At 43.6% G+C, this 18,713-nt stretch overlaps 1 protein-coding gene across 1 annotated transcript in view; it reads left to right on the top strand.

Moving 5' to 3' along the window:
- Positions 1-18,713, top strand: part of LOC146209761 (uncharacterized) — a 57,243-nt gene that overhangs the window by 18,951 nt on the left and 19,579 nt on the right. Inside the window, exon 2 of the mRNA XM_084581054.1 lies at positions 13,049-13,188. Within this exon, the coding sequence (XP_084437180.1) occupies positions 13,049-13,188 (140 nt within the window). The remainder of the gene's footprint in view (positions 1-13,048; positions 13,189-18,713) is intronic.

Raw genomic sequence — 18,713 nt, forward strand, 5'->3', positions numbered from 1 at the left:
CGGCGTTGGCAGCTTTCTGCCCCTGATACTGGTGCAGATTGCGGGTTCGCATTGTACGCAGCAGCAACAAATTAAGCATGCCCTTACCTAACTTACTACAAGCAAATAAAGGTTACCGCAATATCAAAGCTCCGTGTGCAGTTTCACCACAAACTACTGACCGGTTAGGCCGGAGAGATACAAGACGCCGCGGCAAACACGTATTAGGATTCACATGCTGTATCTGCCCCTTGCAGTTTCACATGACGTGCAGTGATAAGGAGGCACCGAAAAAACAAAGAAAACAACTTTATTTCGAGAGAAGGCCTACAGCATTTCTCAAGATAAGTCCTAGAGCATATTCCATTATGTCCAGAGGCAGTAAACAAATGACGTTATTAAAAAAAAATTCTCTCCGCAGCGAAGCATTGTGCTTTCTTAGTCGCTCAGCAGTATAAATTACCGCTAAGAACACAGTATTATATCGCGCACATAATAATAATCAGCGCAAATACACTGTTGTCTTGTAAACTGTGTACCTTAACGGATGGGGAACAGCGAGCCTGTGAAAAGAGAAATGTGACATGGTCACTTGTGAAGTCGGCTCACTTTAATTACTTCCATTTACTTCCAGCTTGACCTCAAGAAGCTGAACAACTCTGATCGGCATAATTATTCACTATCTAGCTTTACACACACCCTGAACCCACAGTTGTTTTGTCTTTCCTACTTTTTGTTTCAAGCGGCAGCTTTGATGCAATACTTGAAGGGCCTGCGAGCGGTCGCACACCATGTGGAATTGCCGCGATAAGCAAACAGCAACGTGTTTTGTGTGCACGTTTGCTTGGCCGCAGCCAGAAGCGAAACACAGAGACATGGGTACAAGACTACACTCACTACGACAGAAAAAGTCATATGAAACTGCGCTCCAACTATTGTTAGTCGCAGCAAACATATTGAAACAATTGTTTTGGCTCCAGGGCCAATGCGTTGCCTCGCTGATGCCAGTCTGTTGCACATTTGGGTTAAGTATACTGACAGTTGTACTGTGCAATTGAATAGTCATGATGAAGCACAAATCTCTGATTGTGTGCAGCAATTAGTTCTTCTTTTGGCGGTCTTTCATAGGCATCAGTCATAAGGTGGCGCTCTGAAGCTATGCTCGCGGCTGTGTCTCTGTGTGAAGAGCCCTGAGACCGCTTCTCCGCATCCTGGAGGAGCCTCTGGATGTACGCTGCGTGAAATAGTCATCGTGATTACAACAGTTCACTTAATTTTTTGTGTAATAATATAAGTAGAACTAAGTTTTAACGAACAAAAAGTATGCTCCATTTTCACTGGAGCGGCACTGAAGTGTCCTTTTCTTGATTTTACCATTTTCACTTTCCAACCGTCATGTTCTTTTTTTTCTGTGCCTGCATGGAGCTTAGAAGAATTTTTATTCAAGTGTATAACAGCCAGATGTGACCTAAAGAGGAGGTAAATATGAATGAATTTCTCATACTTTGGAAACCAAATGAGTTTCTTGTTGCCTACTAGCAACATTATGCCAAGTAGAGGCAACTATAAGGAACCATTATGCATTATATTCACATCACTGCAGCAGAGATTGCTTCTGTTTTAGCTTCTATATCCAGCGCCTTTATATCAAATTAAGAATGTGATGCAATGATCTTGAAGCAGCAAAATGAATGTATGACATGGGCTATAGAACTTGATATCGTGGATCACCCGTGTTCCCCCTGCTGTTGTATTCTAGCAATCATCATTAGTCCAAGTGATCAAGGGAGCCTTGAGCATTCTTTCAGTTTCAATACATTAGCTTCGGGACATTAAAGACGATACTACAGGAGTCGGAAACTTGCGCTAATAACTTCCAGTTCTCTAAAAACTACCTTTATCTTGGGACTGCACTAAGATTAGGAGCACAAAAGAGAGACGAGGTGTCCCTCCATGCTTGCCCTCAACTTTGTGTCATTCCAGTGTCTCAGCTCGTGTCATTTCTGTCTGTATGTATTCCTGGTGCACTGTTCTTTATCTCATCCCATCTGCCTATTCTAATATAACAGCAATGACTTTAAATGAGGACCCTTGGGTGGCCTGTGCAGCACGTCTATAGCTTCCTGTCTCACTTTTTACATGGAAGGGGATTACAGAATGGCTAGTGCTACCATTGTACCAAATATGTTTTTACCATATTATATGAAGCAACCTTGAATGTCAGAAGTGTGCACTGCCGTCTCCTTTAAATGCATGATAACTAACTCTGACATGGCAGTCTTCCTAGTTTCGAAAAGAAAGACACACGTTCAGCTAATTTTACAGCAGTGTATTTACTATCAGGATGGAAGGATTGTGGCAGCTGGCTCATAAGGTGCATTGAGTGCCTACGTTTTGCAGAAGTAGGGATTGAGTTACGTGGTGGGCACTTTTCTTTGGCAGATGTCAGAATCGACTCCTATGAATCGCAATTGTAGGGTCTCGTTTTACCTGGCCAGGTAACATGAGAGCTCCAGATCAAGCACTGCACTAAGGAGACTGAAGTTAAGCTCAACTTCCATAAAAAGAAGGCTCCAAATGCGTTCACTAACACAGCAGCTTCTTGCTCCTCACATTAAAAAAAACAACAAAAAAAAACAACCTTTGAACTCTTTTTTCTAAACCTCAGCACTAGACCATGAGAACGACTGTTTTGAGGTTCTTGAAATTGGTCACAAAGCAATTTTTTCAGCCCTCTAGGGCTATTCCATAGCACGAACTAAAAGCGATCTGCTTAGTTTCAAGTTCCAATGGGCTGCTTAGCAAGTTGAAGAATCAAAAGGAGCAAAAGGAAATGGAACAAATGATATGAACTTCTGTTTTTCTTTGTCGCACTGTGTTCTATTTCCTTTGGTCTCTGTTTCTTTTATCATGATAATATTATGTTCATACATTAAAAGCTTCATGCAAGGATTTATTGTTTGCACATGCCATGCAGAAACGTTGGACTAAATAGTCACACTGGAGCGAAAAATAATGTCTTGTCTTCTCTTTCATTCAACTTACCTTACTTGCATCCCACCATCCGAGTGTGCAATTGATTTGGGAGCAAACCTGATGACCAAGTTGTGAATAGATTCAAGGGAAGATGTTTGGGCTTTGGGAAACAGTTGTCGAGTGTCAATCAAAACCGGCAGTTCTTCAGAATGGAGTTCAGCTTCTTAAAAGCACATGAATCTGTTAAAAAATATACATAAAAAATATATAAATATTTGGTTAATGAGTTGCAGTGTTCGTGTGTGTTCTAGTCAATCGCAGATGCTGAACCTGCTTACAGCTGCTGCATTGCAGCTGAAAACAGTTTTAGCATCATATTCATAAGAAGACCCCAGGTCGTGTACTACTATATTACTGTGAAAAGAAATCTAAGAGGTAGTTGTTGAGCAAACGTGCTGCACTTTAGCAAACCTCAGTATTAAAATATCTTGTAGTCTCAGCACTCGCATTTACATTATTTTGTTTCTTCACTTCATTAGGGGTTTCTTTCTCGGCTATGTCATATGTGAACTTGCTGTTATGTGCCGATTTGTACAAAGTTTTTCCGTGAAGAACTATTTGCATTACCCATCTCTTAAATTTATCATTGGTTGACAAATGCCACAAGTGTGAGCCGTGCACTTTCCGAGCAACATCAAAGTGAAAACTTTACAAAAAAAAACCTATACAAGACAGATTACCTCTGCTCATCCAGTGCCTGTTTGCAAGGAGCTCATGCAGACATTTGCTGTATGGTCGATCATGGCCATCACGCTTATCGCATATGTGGTTCAACTGGCTGCACTACATGCTGATGATCAGGTCACCATTACCCTGGCCCAAGGCAGCAACATAGTAAACACGACTTGTGATTGACTGGATCCATGGTTTTATTGCTCCACAGCCCTTCACCTGCTCACAGCTTTCAGCTTCTTAAATCCAGTGCAGAATGATGTTATGACCATGTGTTTGCCCTAATAATTAAAGCGAGCCAATGCACGCATCTTTAGTAATGTGCCAGGCATCAAAGTAGTGCTGTATGTGCGATTTGCTGCTCTTGCAATATGTCCGGATAGCTGGGCGGCGGTCTGTAGATAGATGAAATTAAAAACTCATTACATAATAATATATGTCACCAAATGTACCTCTTCCCCAATGGTTTGCAATGATGAAACATTTTGTAATTCAATTGTTTGTATTATATAAAACTTATTTTAATTCTTTTTATGTATATGCAAGCAGCACTTGCCAAGGGCACTCTTGGTGAAGCTGAAAATAATTTCTCCTAATAATATGCAGATATTGTCGCCTTTTGTTAAAGACTGCACTGAGACTCGTTAAGTTGAGGCCAGGCCCCATGCTCGCACTATTGGGCACTGCAGCTGACTTCGCACAGTTAATATGAATTGCAGCTTGTCAATCTTCGTATCGCAGCATTGCCTTACCGCTCCTATTCTTATCTGTTCGCATTGAAAAATATGGTCAGCGTGAATAATAACAACGTTCTACGTGCAGTACCTGGCGCTGTTGCCTGGGGAGTCGCAACGCCCATCTCCTGCGAGGTCCACTTCCATTCCATCCATCTGGCTGATGATCTGCACCCACTGTTCCTGGAAAAGCTGCGACAAAAATAAATGTGCATTTGTGAGCCACTTGTAACATTGTGCCGAACAGTGTCCCTCGATCGTTTCACTACTGCATGCGCGCGCAGTTTTCTTTTTTTTTTGCTACGCAAGCTTGCCATAAGGCATATTATAAGAACCCGTGCAAATTATTTTCCGTTAGGAACCGGAGAAGACTCCTGCTCTTATTGCTGTCGGTGAGCCATTTGAGAAGTCCTCTTCCCTTGTGGCGGCTTGTCTACATTCTCCCTTTCCGCAGGAAAAATGGAGTTGTGTATAATTCCTGTCTATGCTCCTGTCAAAACCAACTCTTACACTTCCGATCGGCAGGTAATCGTTTAGCAATAAAGAGGCACAACTTTGAGCGACTAAGCCAATTCACTCGAGTGATAACTTTTCATTCGCGACCCCCCCCCCCCCCCTCCTGCTGAAAAGTAAAGCTTCTTGGCACTTCTTTTTTCTTTTTCTATCTCGTCATTCCTGACAGTGTCCCTCCTTTCTTCTCTTTCTTCGTTCTTTTATTAACCGCCCATCTCGGTTTTCACGTGTTTCTAATTCCTGGCCGCCTCGGTTGGTGAACTTGGACGCGGCTCCATCAGCGCGACATTTAAGGGCGCGCTTTGTACAAACACCACACGGCGTAAAAAAAAAAAGAAAAAAAAAAGGGCTAAAGGGCGGGAGTCATGCTGCGATAATAATCGGGCACCGATCCGAGTTTGTTTACTTCCTGTCGGCGCGCACGCTCGCCGTTGCAGTCAGCTGACGCCCAACCATGGCTGACAAACTACCCCACCGCGCACAACTACGCAGTCCCCTTCTCCTCATCTCCTTGTTTTTTCTTTAGAATCGATCGCTATCTTTCACGAAGGGGCATCGTATAGTCAAACGCAAGAGGAGCCTAAACAGGAATGTTTTAAGGTTCGGGCAAGGTGCACGAGAGTTTCCCACCGCAACGCCCGGAAGACCACTCTCTGCGATCTCGATTCTGAATTTCTAGTCTTTCGCTAACATCTCATGCCCTTGCTGCGGTACGGATATTATGCACCCCGAGCTTGAAAAGCGACTTCGGCGAATGAGTACCGAGATGGGACTCGACCCCCATAAGTACACACCGTAGAAGAATCCGCTGCTGAACCCCGACTATGATAGTATACGGCTTATATGGGTGCATTGGTGCGGGGGGCGACTAGCATAACATTACAAAATATCGCAATCCCATCGTAAGCTTGCCACTGGTTTATTTTGAGCATTGTAATTCACTGTGATCATGACAAATCATGCTTATGCATACCACAATGCCGAGCAAGATCGCCTTAGTTAAAAAAGACAATCCACACTGTACTGTGATAACGCGTCTAAAGCTAATATTATCACAATCTTTTCATTTTACACTTACTGGCAGGGTTGAACGAAACAGCGTTGGTACCGCTCCTTCACGCAGACGCAGTCTTGTTGGGATCCATCCGGGTAAAGCAAACGTAGATAAACGCTTTTTTGGCCGATACGGGCTATCCGACGAGCTGTAGCCACTGTTTCCGGAGGTTGGCGTTTTGAAGCACTTTATGCAGAATGTTTTTCCTGCCGTCACTAGCAATACCTGCACAGCCAAGGACTGCGCACTGTAACAACATCCTGCTCATGTCCCGTCAAAAACAATTCAGCGGCCAGTCTATCCCAGAACTGTCCTGCACCCGTCGCCCACACGACGTAACGCAAACTCGAAGGTGAGGTCAACGCCAGGGATGTATAGCGTGGCACCGAAAATTCCGAGCAGACAAGAGGTCCCCGGCGGCAGTTGGGGCGGCAGTTGGCAGTTGGGGCGTGCGGCGCTAAACAAAAAAAGTAAAAGCGCAGATGCGTCAGTTGTGACGTGTCAGTGCGAGAGGGCATGAAGGAGGGCCAGCCTTTGCGTGCGCTAAAAAGTTGAAAAGAGGAGAAAAGCGGCGAAGGCGCAGATATTCAAAATTTGACTTCAAATAACTGCTTCCAAATTCCGCATTTAAAAAATTTTTGCGGGAAGGTTATCTTACATCGACATTCTTTCACATACTAGGCATAGGGAAACTGTATCGCTATAGCAGTTTTGAGCCCCTTTAATACGTACAAAGATATCCTAAATCGCTACAAATTAGGCAGATTAATATTTCTTAAAGCATGTAAGCAACTCACTAAAAGTGATAAAATTTTGTGGCGTAAGCTACAAACCGGAGTATTCCCGAACCTCCAGCTTTACAGCAAGTGACGCTCGCAAATTTTCATTCCCAGGTGCAAACGTTGCGAGGGCATAGCGGACATGATTCATATAATATGGAAACATCCTGACAGAACAGATGCGTCCTGGGAGGCAATAATAATCAGACGAAAAAGGACAGTCGTCGCCGCTGCTCAGATCCAAGAGATCAAGGTTGACGGCAAAGGGAGAGGACATGGCTGGGACAGAGCTACGTCTCGGTTCCATGCCAATCTTTCGACGAGTGTACATATTTAATATATTACAAGATTGCATGCAATTTCCTTCTGACAAACAAAGGACATAATACGCCCGATAACACGCTGCTGCCAGTGCTACCATTCTTGTTTCCATCTGTCAGGCTACCCTTATCTTCCCTGGGCGCTACTGAACCAGAGAAAGAAAACCGTACCAGTACGAGCAAACACGTTAGCAATGCAACCCTTTTTCCAGCGTTTGAGATGATCACATGCGAAAGAGCATATCAGACACCCGAATGGAGTTCACAAAAGAGCTTTGCACATGCTCGGGGCCGGTCTGAAAGCCCGTATCCGGCTGGGCCAGCGGCGGGGCTGGGCCGCTCTGAAGCTCTATTGCTGAAGCTCGGGCTCAGCCTCGGGCTCGGGCTGAGCCAAGGTGTATTTGTTTTGGACGGGCCAGATGGAGCGGATCTGCGAACGGGAACACAAGAAACTTTTGAAAAAGCTCGAATACGGCCATTGTGCGAAAAGCGTCTAGAAAGCATAGCATTTTTCAGCGTTTCCCTACGCGAGGGTTTCCCAGTTTTTTCCCGGCGTCACCTGCCTTTACTACCTGCCTCCTCACCGCGATGGAACCTTTAGTAGCCGTCAGTGACCGAGCAGCATGGCCGTGGATGTTTAGGTTTCTGTTTCGAGATTGGCGCCACGCTGTCACCTATAAAACATCTTTGTTTTGTCCTAATTCTGCCTCGACATGTACTCGTTTGTAGCGGGAAATAGCTCGAAGCATCTTCAGTATAATGGACTCCTTTTTGTTCTCTTGTTGCAAAGCGTTAACGTAAAAAGGCACACGGTGAGCCGAGCGAGCTCACCGAGTACTTTGGCCACAATATCAATCCCTTGTTTAGGTTTAAACCCCGCCACGGTGATTAACTGGCAAGACGAGCGACTATTGTGCCGGAGTTCTCGGGTTCGATCCCGATCGTAGACGAATGCGTTTCAAAGGAGGCGAAACGAAGAGGCCTCCATGTGCTCTGCAATTTCAGTGCATGGTAAAGATCCCCAGGTGGTAGAAATTGCTCCCCTAGGCCGCCACTACGGCTCCTCTTTCTCTCCCTCTACTTTCACTCCTACCTCCCTTTCTCCGCGAAGCGGTTCAGGTATCATCAGAACAAGTGTGACATATATTGTGCCTTTTGTTTCCTGGGAACAAGTTATATTATTATTTAGAGCTAGCGTGTTTGGAGACTCAAATAAGCTGCTTACCAAAAATTTATTTTCCTATCAAAGAACATGTTATCATTCCAGTAACAAGTATTTGCACCGAAATTTCAGCGCCACTAGATTCATTATACAGGAGCCGCAATACCTCAATTCTAGAGAAAACTTGTTTTTGCACAATTAGTCAATACTGCATATTGACTTAAAATTTCAGCAAATTATTAATTTCAAACGTGAGAACTCAACATCACAAGATCTTCAATAAACTCTCTACCTTGAAATTATTTCCTTTTGTTCCATCGCTTCAACTGCAACCATAGCATGACGGGTCGGTCCTGGCCTCACACCTGAGCGCCGGGCCGTGCTCTGGCCCTTTCAAAGTCGATCCCGGCTGAGGTCGGGTCTGCAGTGTCGGGACCAGGCAGTGCTCCGGCTCGAAATTTCGGTTTTTGCACACCTCTATTTCACCTCTTTATAACTTGCAAATGTCATCGAAATCTTCGAGAATCGTGCTGTTAGGTTCATTCACAATATGTATTCATACGATTAACCGTGTCGTCTCTAAAAGCAGATTCCATCTTATCAGCCCTTGCACTTCGGCGCTGCATCGCCAGCCTATACATGATTCATAAGCTCCGTTACAGGTCCCATTACTACGCAATCTATATCCCACCACCAACTGGGATATGGGAATGCTCTGGCGATATTCTTCAAGTTGCCTTGGTCCCATACCAGCACATTCGTAACCTCCTAATTCACCAAGACAAAGATTAGGCCTTTCCCACGGGATTGCCGCTATCACTCGCCCTTCAGACTGTTTCAAAGCAGTAACAAGATGACATTATACGCTGAAAATACGTTCTAACCATGTAACGTTTTTCAGCATAGTCCAGCATCTTAAGGGAACATGGTAGGCAAAATTTCCTAAAAAAAAATCGATTTTTTGTTTTTGTGTAATTTAAAATCTCTATTCTTTCCTTAACATAGCCCAGTCTTTCATATATTTACCTCAAAATCAACATTTTTCGAAACCTAGGCAGCATCCAGCCACACCCCCTTTGACACATGCTCTGGATCTGTGCCTTTCCTAAGCTAAAGAAAAAAACAATTTCAGCGCCTATTTTTTGTCACGTTTAGCGGAATGGCAGTCACTCATCTGGCAACAGTGAAAACCTAGCTAGCACACTTCACTTAGCCAAACGAATCCTAAGACGCAGCTGGATTACTCGCAACGCGCGGCATTTTGCTTGTGTTTCGGCGTGTTTTCGCGGACATACGAGTTTGTTTATACCTTTGTGCTGGTTATTTAGCGGTAATGCAATGACAAAGCCAAACAAGTTCTTTAAAAAACGTCTCTTCTACGGAAACCGGCATAAGTCGACCTCCATTGACGCCAATTCTTCGCAACACAACCCAGGAGTGGGCGCCGCGGCCACCACAAGCGCGTCTGCATTGAAGCTTTCGCACTCAGCGGAACGCTTGAAGAACCTAAAGGCAAGTGACAGTGACCGCGGTTGTGGCCTGATTGACAATGACCTTCTAGCGTGTGCCGTTGCCGAAAGCTGCGCGTGTAAAGCGTGCGGTGGCGACATTCAGCTTGTTGAAGACGCTGCACGAAACGGAGCTGCTTGCACGTTTTCCCTGCAGTGTGTAAAGTGCTCCTCAGTGCACCGGTTCGAGAAATCGAGACGGACAACATCGGGCCTTTACGAAGTCAATGTGAGGATTGTTTATGCATTGCGATGCATAGGAAAAGGAGCAGTTGCCGGGACTACGTGTAGCTGCCGGGGCTACACGACTGGTCACTAAGGAGGCCCGGAAAAGAAGGCAGCTAGCGCAGAAAAGAAGTGTTGATGATGGAGGGCACTACCAGGCTGGTGGCTATTGAAAAAATGCGTGAGAATTTGTTTCTATAGTCCTATATTGCAATAAAGCTCTTTCTTCCACTTCAAAGCCAATTATCTCAAAACACCAAATTTTGCTGCATTTGACCCTTTTTTTTAAGAAACTACAGGCGCAAGGGAGATAAAATTTTCCAGACATTGAGCAAACATTACAGATAGTCTACGGAACTAGGATTATAAATATTATTGCAGATGATTTTTATTTACAGTAAAAAAAAAAAGAGAACAAAAAAACTAACCTTTAAAAAGAAATTATCCTAGTTCAGTAACACTACCTAACATTGCTGATTACAATGCCACCAAAGTTAATGTTCTAACCCCAGCAGATCATGAGAAAAAGGGTCACGAACATAGTCTAAAATGCATGGCAAGAATAGGACCTACCCTGTTCCCTTAAGTAATCTTTAAGGTATTAAACTTAACTGCACTGAAATGAACAGCGATGCGTCAAAACCGGCCTGCCAGTCAAGCCCTTCAACCACTAATGCCAACTAGATTTCTATGATTACTACCCTACGTTGGTCAGCTTTGCCATTTTTGTAACTTATCTCTTAACCATCCCTGCATGTTTGCTTAAGTGAGGAGACTAAGCCAAATTTCGTCTGATATCGGCGAATTTGCATATGAAAGTATGTCAGGCCGCGTTGATGTGCATATTCTTCCAAGCTCGTCAACAGCAACTTTGCTTCTAAACTCCGCAAACATATGATACCTTTAGCGATGCCTCTTTACGGTTTAGGGGCAATACAATGTAATACTATCAACCCAGCTGTACACTGATTCAATATTGAACACCCAAAATTCGCTTGACTTTAAGCGGAATACCCAGCGTATGACAGACGACGAGCTAGAACGCCAGCAATACATGGAATGTTGGAAACTCTTAAACATGAATATCTTGAATCTTTGAATTTTACCCTGTAAAAATGTTATTTTTAGAAATATGGAGATTCGAATATGACTTAACAATTTGTTTGTGTAAGAAGAAACGTCTCGCTAGACTGTCTACCAATATAAACGAAATATGCACAAGACAAATCGTGTGTGCATCTTAGTGATGACAAGCCATCAAGTCGTGTGATAGCACCTTTCGAACTTAAACATTGAATTTTTATGGTGGCCTATAAACACCTCAAATAGTATCGTATAGCAATTTTTCAAAGTACCATACAATGAAGTCATAAAGCCGAAAAGTGTTGTCGTTCTACAGTAGTTATTTCATGATAGCAATGTGCGTAATTAAATTGGAATTGGCATCAGAATCGATGCTATGATATTTATAAAATCTGCTTGGCCGCAAAGCAATGTACATATGACGTTTTTGTTTACAAAACCACCGACGCTTTGTGTTTCCCTCTGAACCTCAAATAATGGCAGATATTCGCTATCGTTAAATACTTTCCGCGAATACGTATGCATTTATTTTTTCGCCCGACCGTCAAGAAAATGTTTCGAGCTGTACGTTTGGCGATCTGCACTATCTACCTCTGCTTTATGGACGTCTTGCGTTTCTCTCACGAGATATTATTTCTATTACGAATTGCAAAGTATCTGACACCCCGGTTATTCTTTCCAAAGGGCGTCAGCAAGACGTAGTGCGTGCGCCAACTTAAGCGATTCCGGCACTGACAGCCGAACAACCTTCAAGTGCACATGCTGACGCTGAAAACAGAGCAGTATTCGGGTCTCGACAGCAGCACTGGCATTTCTGATAATACTTACATGTTAACAAAACTTGAAGTTGGGCTAGATGGTGCATAGTAATTTGACTGAAGATAAAGCGCACGGGAAGACACACACAAGAGTGTGTCTTCCCGTGTCCTGTGTCTTCTTCTCTTGTGTGTGTCTTCCCGTGCGCTTTATCTTCAGTCAAATTACTTACATGTTATTTAGCAAATTTTCTCAACCGCTTGCAGGCGTATGTTTGCTTTGCTAAAGATAGAATATTTGGCGATGTGCAAATCTATGCTGTCATTTGTCTATGCTGCATTGAAAGTTCAGGATAACAGGGCTATATATTTGACGATTCGCGCGCTTTTAAACAATCAGTCAAGTGTAAGACATTTTAAAGTTTTTAAATCTGGGAGTATAAATTTGGTAATGTGGGAGAAAGTATTTGCTCAATCGTTCTGTGAAATCTCTGAAATCTGTGAAATGTAAATAACAGGAAGATAATTAGAAGTTAATAGAGCGTGTATTTAATAGAGGTGTTTGGAGCTGTAATGCTCCAGGTCCCCCCACGGCCCAACTATGCTCACTCCAAGGTTCATGTTATTAGGATCGTGACAAGAGTAGCCAGCTCTGTGGCAGTCTTCTGCCGGACCGGGCCCTCATGAAGTGGCAGGGTCTCCCAGACCACCCAGGGGGCGAAGGTCTCCAGACCTGCGGGCATTGGAATAAGATGTGGGATGGAGTGACTCTTGTGTAACTGCGGATGCAGGATGTGTTGGTGAGAATTTAGTGCTCAGAGAATGAAGGGGGCTCACTTTGGTGGCGGCACCGTAAAGTTTGCTGGTAATTGTCTAGGGACGAATGAGGCGTAGGGAGGTAGAGCGGTCTCTCGGCTCGGTAGGCCTGATGCAGCTGATTAAATGCGAGCCCGCGCTTCCGGGAGAGCTTCCTCGCGATTTTGTGCACATTTCGTTGCTGGCATTTCTCAATGCCTACGGGTCTGTCCATTTAAAGTGTTGTCTGCACTTATATTGCAACATTGCCGCTTGACGTACCCTTGCTTGATTTCGATGTTGGTTTGATGCAACCACTTTCATATGATTGAAACCGGTAGCGCGTAAGACGTTTCCGTAACTTTCATCATCGCGAAATCGTCGAAGCCATTAGCACTGTAACAGGTGCAAATTATCTTGCTTTTACCAACAGGTATTCGCTACCTTCGAGAACATCGTCTCCATATCGGATTCAGACAACGACACAATTCTGGAGTGTCTCTATTCAAGAAGGACCAGGTTCGACCCTGAAGCACGAACAGTCTCCTATGTCTGGATTTTCCCATTAGCCGGGTAGGCTCAACTTACTATATCGTGCGCTTCTCCATTTCTTGAATTCCTTTGGAATACCAGCGTTGGCTGAAATACAAAACTGAGCTAAATCATGCTAACTGGCATCCTGAGGGTTCTTAAATAAATTCTAATAGTTTACTTATTTCGTCACACATTTATTGAGTATAATATAAACCTAGATTTTTATCCGATCGTTTATAATAACCGTATTATTTTTTTTTTCAAACTTTTCAAATGGAACTTCCTTCAGGGTGATGGCTCAATGAATGTCGTCCAAAAGACGCCTTCTCCTCTTCGTCTCTTCTATGAGGCGCGAATCTATGTCAGCCACTTAACTGCGTTGCGCCCCTGTGCCGAGCCCTCTCTCATGACCACGCGGAACAGTCAGCAGCGGTCAAGAATGCAGTGCAGGTGCGCCCGGCATGTGAAGCGGCATTTGAGTGCGGATTTACGTATTCTGATTAACTTAAGTCGTAACTGGCACTTTTGAAAAAGGCACATGGTGGAGTGATTCATAGAAAGGGATAAGGCTTAGATTTAGGGTCAAATACAATCCTCCAATAACATTCAAAAACCTGGGCGCAATAGTCGAAGTGCTGTAATTAAGTCTTAGTAAACCAAGATTAACATATCTTGAGAAGGCTGCCAATGTGGTACACGACAACCGGTAAATCTGACTCCATATCTCAAAAAGTTTACAAAATATTCTTCGCATTCTCTGAAACGTCGGTGATAAATATGAGGCACAAGACCAATACATTAGGCAACACAGCTCTTTGCTGGATCGTGTGATGTAAGCCCCTACATTACAAGGGTCAGCATGAATGGTTTAGAATCCCGTTCTCGTATATACAAATTACTGGGAGTGCTTAAACTACTAACCTGCGAGCCGTGAGAAAGAACTCAGGACATTTTTCGGTCCAGTCCGCAATATGGAAAGTGGCCCACCAAATTTTTTGTGTGAGTCAAAGCAACGTTCAACTTTTAGCACGCGGGTCCGAATCTGAACTAAGGAAATCGTTCCCTCCAGCTAAGCTTTTGGGTTGGACCGCAAACCTTTGCTATGGCAGAAGTAGGACACCGATATTTTTGGGCAGCACCCACTTTCATCATCATCATCATCATCATCATCATCATCATCAGCCTGATTATACCCCCTGCAGGGCGAAGGCTTCTCCCATATTTCTCCACTTAACCCGGTTCTGTGCTAGCTGCATCCACTTGACCCCTGCGAACTTCTTAATCTCATCCGCCCACCTAAATTCCTGCCGCCCCCTGCTACGCTTTCCTTCCCTTGGAATCCAGTTTGTTACCCTCAGCGACCATCGGTTATCCTCTCTTCGCACTACATGTATTGCCCATGTCCATTTCTTCTTCTTAATTTCTACTACAATGTCGGTAACTTGAGTTATTTCTCTGACCCACTCTGCACGCTTTCTATCTCTTAATGTTACCCCTACCATTTTTCGTTCCATAGCCCTCTGGGTTGTCCTCAACTTAAGTAGAACTCTCTTTGTTAGCCTCCACGTTTCAGCCCCATAGGTGAGTACAGGCAAGATGCAACTGTTGTATACTTTCCTCTTGAGCGATACCGGTAAGCTGCTAACAATAATCTGCGAGTGCTTGCCAAATGCGCTCCATCCCAATCGTATTCTTCTTGTTATTTCCTTTTCGTGGTCCGGATCTGCGGTTACTACCTGTCCTAAGTAGACATATTCGCCTACTACTTCCAGTATTTCGCTACCTAATGTAAACTGCTGTTCCTTCCCGAGGCTGTTGAACATTACCTTAGTCTTCTGCATATTGATTTTCAAGCCTACCTTTCTACTTTTCCTGTCTAGGTCATTAATCATTATTTGCAGTTCATCCCGTGAGTTGCTTAGCAAGGCAATGTCATCAGCAAATCGCAGATTACTGAGGTATTCTCCATCTACCCTTATCCCTAACTGCTCCCATTCCAAGTCTCTGAATACTTCCTCTAAACAAGCTGTGAATAGTACTGGGGAGATTGTGTCTCCTTGCCTAACACCTTTCTTTATGGGAATTTTGTTACTTTCTTTGTGCAGAGCTATGGTTGCTGTGCAGCCCCTATATATATCTTCCAGCACTTTCACGTACGGCTCGTCTACCCCCTGATTTCGCAATGCCTGCATCACCGCCGAGGTTTCAACTGAGTCAAATGCTTTTTCGTAATCAATGAATGCTATGTATAAGGGCTGGTTATATTCCGAGCATTTTTCTATCACCTGATTGATGGTATGGATATGATCGATAGAAGAGTACCGTTTCCGAAACCCTGCTTGATCATTTGCTTGATTGCTGTCTAAGGTTGTCCTGATTCTATTAGTGATTACCTTGGTAAATACCTTATACGCCCCCACTTTAGTTGAGGGTTAGCCATTGATAACTTCGGATAGCGCTGAAAGAAAAAAAGCACCATTAGAACTTCAGAAAGAGTCCCAATTTTAGGGTTACCTTACGGACTCGTATGTAGCTTCACAAAAGTTCGGTAATGGGCAAAGAACATTACGAATTTTGTGGAAAGTGCCGACAGGAAGCCGTGGCTATTGCATCGCTATCCAGTTTGGCTCAGCTAAAGTTTCTAACACAGTGTTTTATGGACGCAGGTACAAATGTTTGTCTTGTGATGAGGCATATATAAAATACTTTTACATTATAGTAGTTCTTCGCCACAATTCTTAGCTCTATTATACAAGATGCTTTTAAGGAGAAATCCTTCCCACAAAAAAACTTATATGGTGAGCTATAGAAAATCCTTTGTATGGTCGGTTATAGATAATTGGCCCAAATAACTATAGTCGTTTCTGTCGCACTCTTTAGGTTTAGGCATAATTAGGCTATTCCATAGACTTATCATTAGCTATGCACTGCAGTCTAAAACGTTTTATGGTCATGTATAAAGTTTATGGTTAGCTATAAATAACAGATATGTGATAAAATCAGCTATGGCACTATAGCAGTCCTTTTGCCTAGACCTATGGTTGCCTATGTACTGCAGTTCGTATGTACTGCGGACTTCCAGGCGGCTACAGTTGTCCCACCAACTGTACTAAGACTGTGACGTAGCCCGTTTTTCATACAACACTGCAGTTAATGTCATGCAATTTAACATACCTTATAGCATATATCTGCTAGTCAGTCAACAAGCAGCCCGAAAGAAAGATACGAAACGACGATATGCGTACCTTCAAATGTTTTCTGTATATGTTTCGTGTATGTCCTCTCGAAATTCATATTGTGTAGCAACTGTTATGTCGCACATCGTTCCTGCTGGTGTCGTGTGATTTCTCGTTGCATATAGCACACAGCTGTCTGTCAAGTAAGAGGCTAGGTTGTACGAGGTATTCTAACCGGTGATATAAGTACCGTCATATTTATGCATTCCCGACTTTATATGAGGTGCTGAAGAAGGGTGTATGACTGCGGGTATATAGCTTTTGGTATATGCGATATTCTTTGGCCCGCTACCACGGCTTTTATGGCCTGCAGTATGTACCTTTAAAGGCATATACATCTTTATATACGACTCAAGATAGCTGTATGACTACAAGTCTGCAGGTTCATGAATGTACACTTTTCTATAGCCAGTAAAACAGCTTTCATGGCTTCCAGTCTGTAGCTTTAAAGACATTCACATTTCTATAGACAGCTAATGATGACTGTATGGCTACTTGTCTACAGCTTCAGGAGCATACACTTTTCTATAGCCAGCTAAAACAGCTTATATGGCTTGCAGTGTGTAGCTTTAGAGGCATTCACATTTTTTAGAAAGCGAAAGATAACTGTATGTCTTAGCTTCATACCCTTTACCATAGCCAGCTAAAGCAGCTTGCATGGCTTCCAGTCTGTAGTTTTAGATACATTAACACCTGTATACGTAGGTAAAGATAACCGTGTGTATCCTGGTACATGGACGTAGGAACATACAGTTTTCTATGGCTTGCTAAAACTGATGCTATGGATTGCAGTATGTAGCTTCGAACCTTTCCCGTTTCGATAGACAGCTAAAGATAACTTTATGGCTATTAATCTATAGCTTCATGAACATATGGATTTCAATAGATAGCTAATCAGATGTAGCATGGTTCAGAGGCTGTAACCAAAGTGGTATAGAGTTTTCTATAGCTGCCTATAGATATTGAATGACATTCTGGCTGCTTATCAGAGTCCATATATCGACATAGCTGACCATTAACTCTTCCACTGAAGCTTATAGGTCATTTTTATATGGGTTTCCCACGTCCTCGAGATATGTTCATGAGATGTGCTCGAGAGATTCCGCGGGATTCCTCGAGATGTGTACGCCTGACGTCGAAATAAGGTCTGATGTTGACATGATTTCCCAGATTGGGTAGGTAGGCCTAGTCCCTATAAAATGCGCCGCATGGCCATATGTGACTTCAGTCTCGCATTTTGAGGTGAGGAGCCCTGCGAGACTGTCGCCGACATTGAAACCAAAGAAAAATACGAAATGAAATTCGAACAACTACAAAAACATGCAATTTAGAGGTAGGAAAGGAACGCTAGCAAGAAATGAAGGAGAGGCTTTCGCCAATAGGCTCTTTTGCTAAGCTACGTGCAATCCTGTAATTTTATATCTAAATGTTTCTCTGTACCCTGTATTTCAATTTATTCTCTGACTATACAGCTAGATATTTATGATTGATCGTTTCTCGTTTCCTATTCGGATCCGCCTTTGCCTCAGGGAGTGTGCTAGTGGTCTCTCGATCTAGCTGGTAGCTTACCTGTAGAGCGGGTACTAACGTGCTTTATTACAAAACTTGCCCTTCACATTATTGTCGATATGTTAGAAATCTCCGGTCCCTTGGTCTAAAGTATAACGTTCATTTCCAGATAGCCAGTTGTGTTTTATGCAAGCGCTCTTCTACTCGAAAGGGCTCCGTTATTTTCTGCTCATCTTGTCAGCTCCCTTCTCTTGAGTTATATTGTCACGTTCCTAACCGCTCTTCTCACGCCATCACGCTCCCAGGCTCCATTGCTTCATATGTGGCCTAGCGTTATTCACGCTAGTGGCCAGGTATTCCTCTCGCTGGTTCGTTGTCGATAACACATTTGATGGTACTCTGTTTGTCGGTGAAATATTTGGTGGAGCCGTGTGGGTATCGTTCCATGTAAACTGACCTAGAAAGCACCTTTAAAGGCAATTCTGCATGCGTGGACACATCAGTCCACAACGTGAGTCGCCGCCTGCGAGACGTACGCCCAGAGTTAAGTGGCCTGACAACAGTTGTGAGAGCCATGACGTCTACCCAGGACAGCCAGACTACTAAGCCCTCTGGAAATGTCCCGTCATGTTTTCCACACAACCCGCTCACCACCTTACTTCCACGTTCAAGATTGATTGGGCAGCTTCAACCGTGTGGAGAGCTTCAACCAGTGGGAGGCTCAGGGAAAACTGGGAGACTGGAAAAACTCTACTTCGCTCTGCAGGATTCAGCAAAATGGGGTAGGAGAATCATGAAGCTTCTTTTACTATCGGTGAG

Source organism: Amblyomma maculatum, chromosome 1 (genome assembly GCF_055883805.1).
Source record: "Amblyomma maculatum isolate TAMU_Amacu chromosome 1, ASM5588380v1, whole genome shotgun sequence".
Classification (NCBI taxonomy): domain Eukaryota; kingdom Metazoa; phylum Arthropoda; class Arachnida; order Ixodida; family Ixodidae; genus Amblyomma; species Amblyomma maculatum.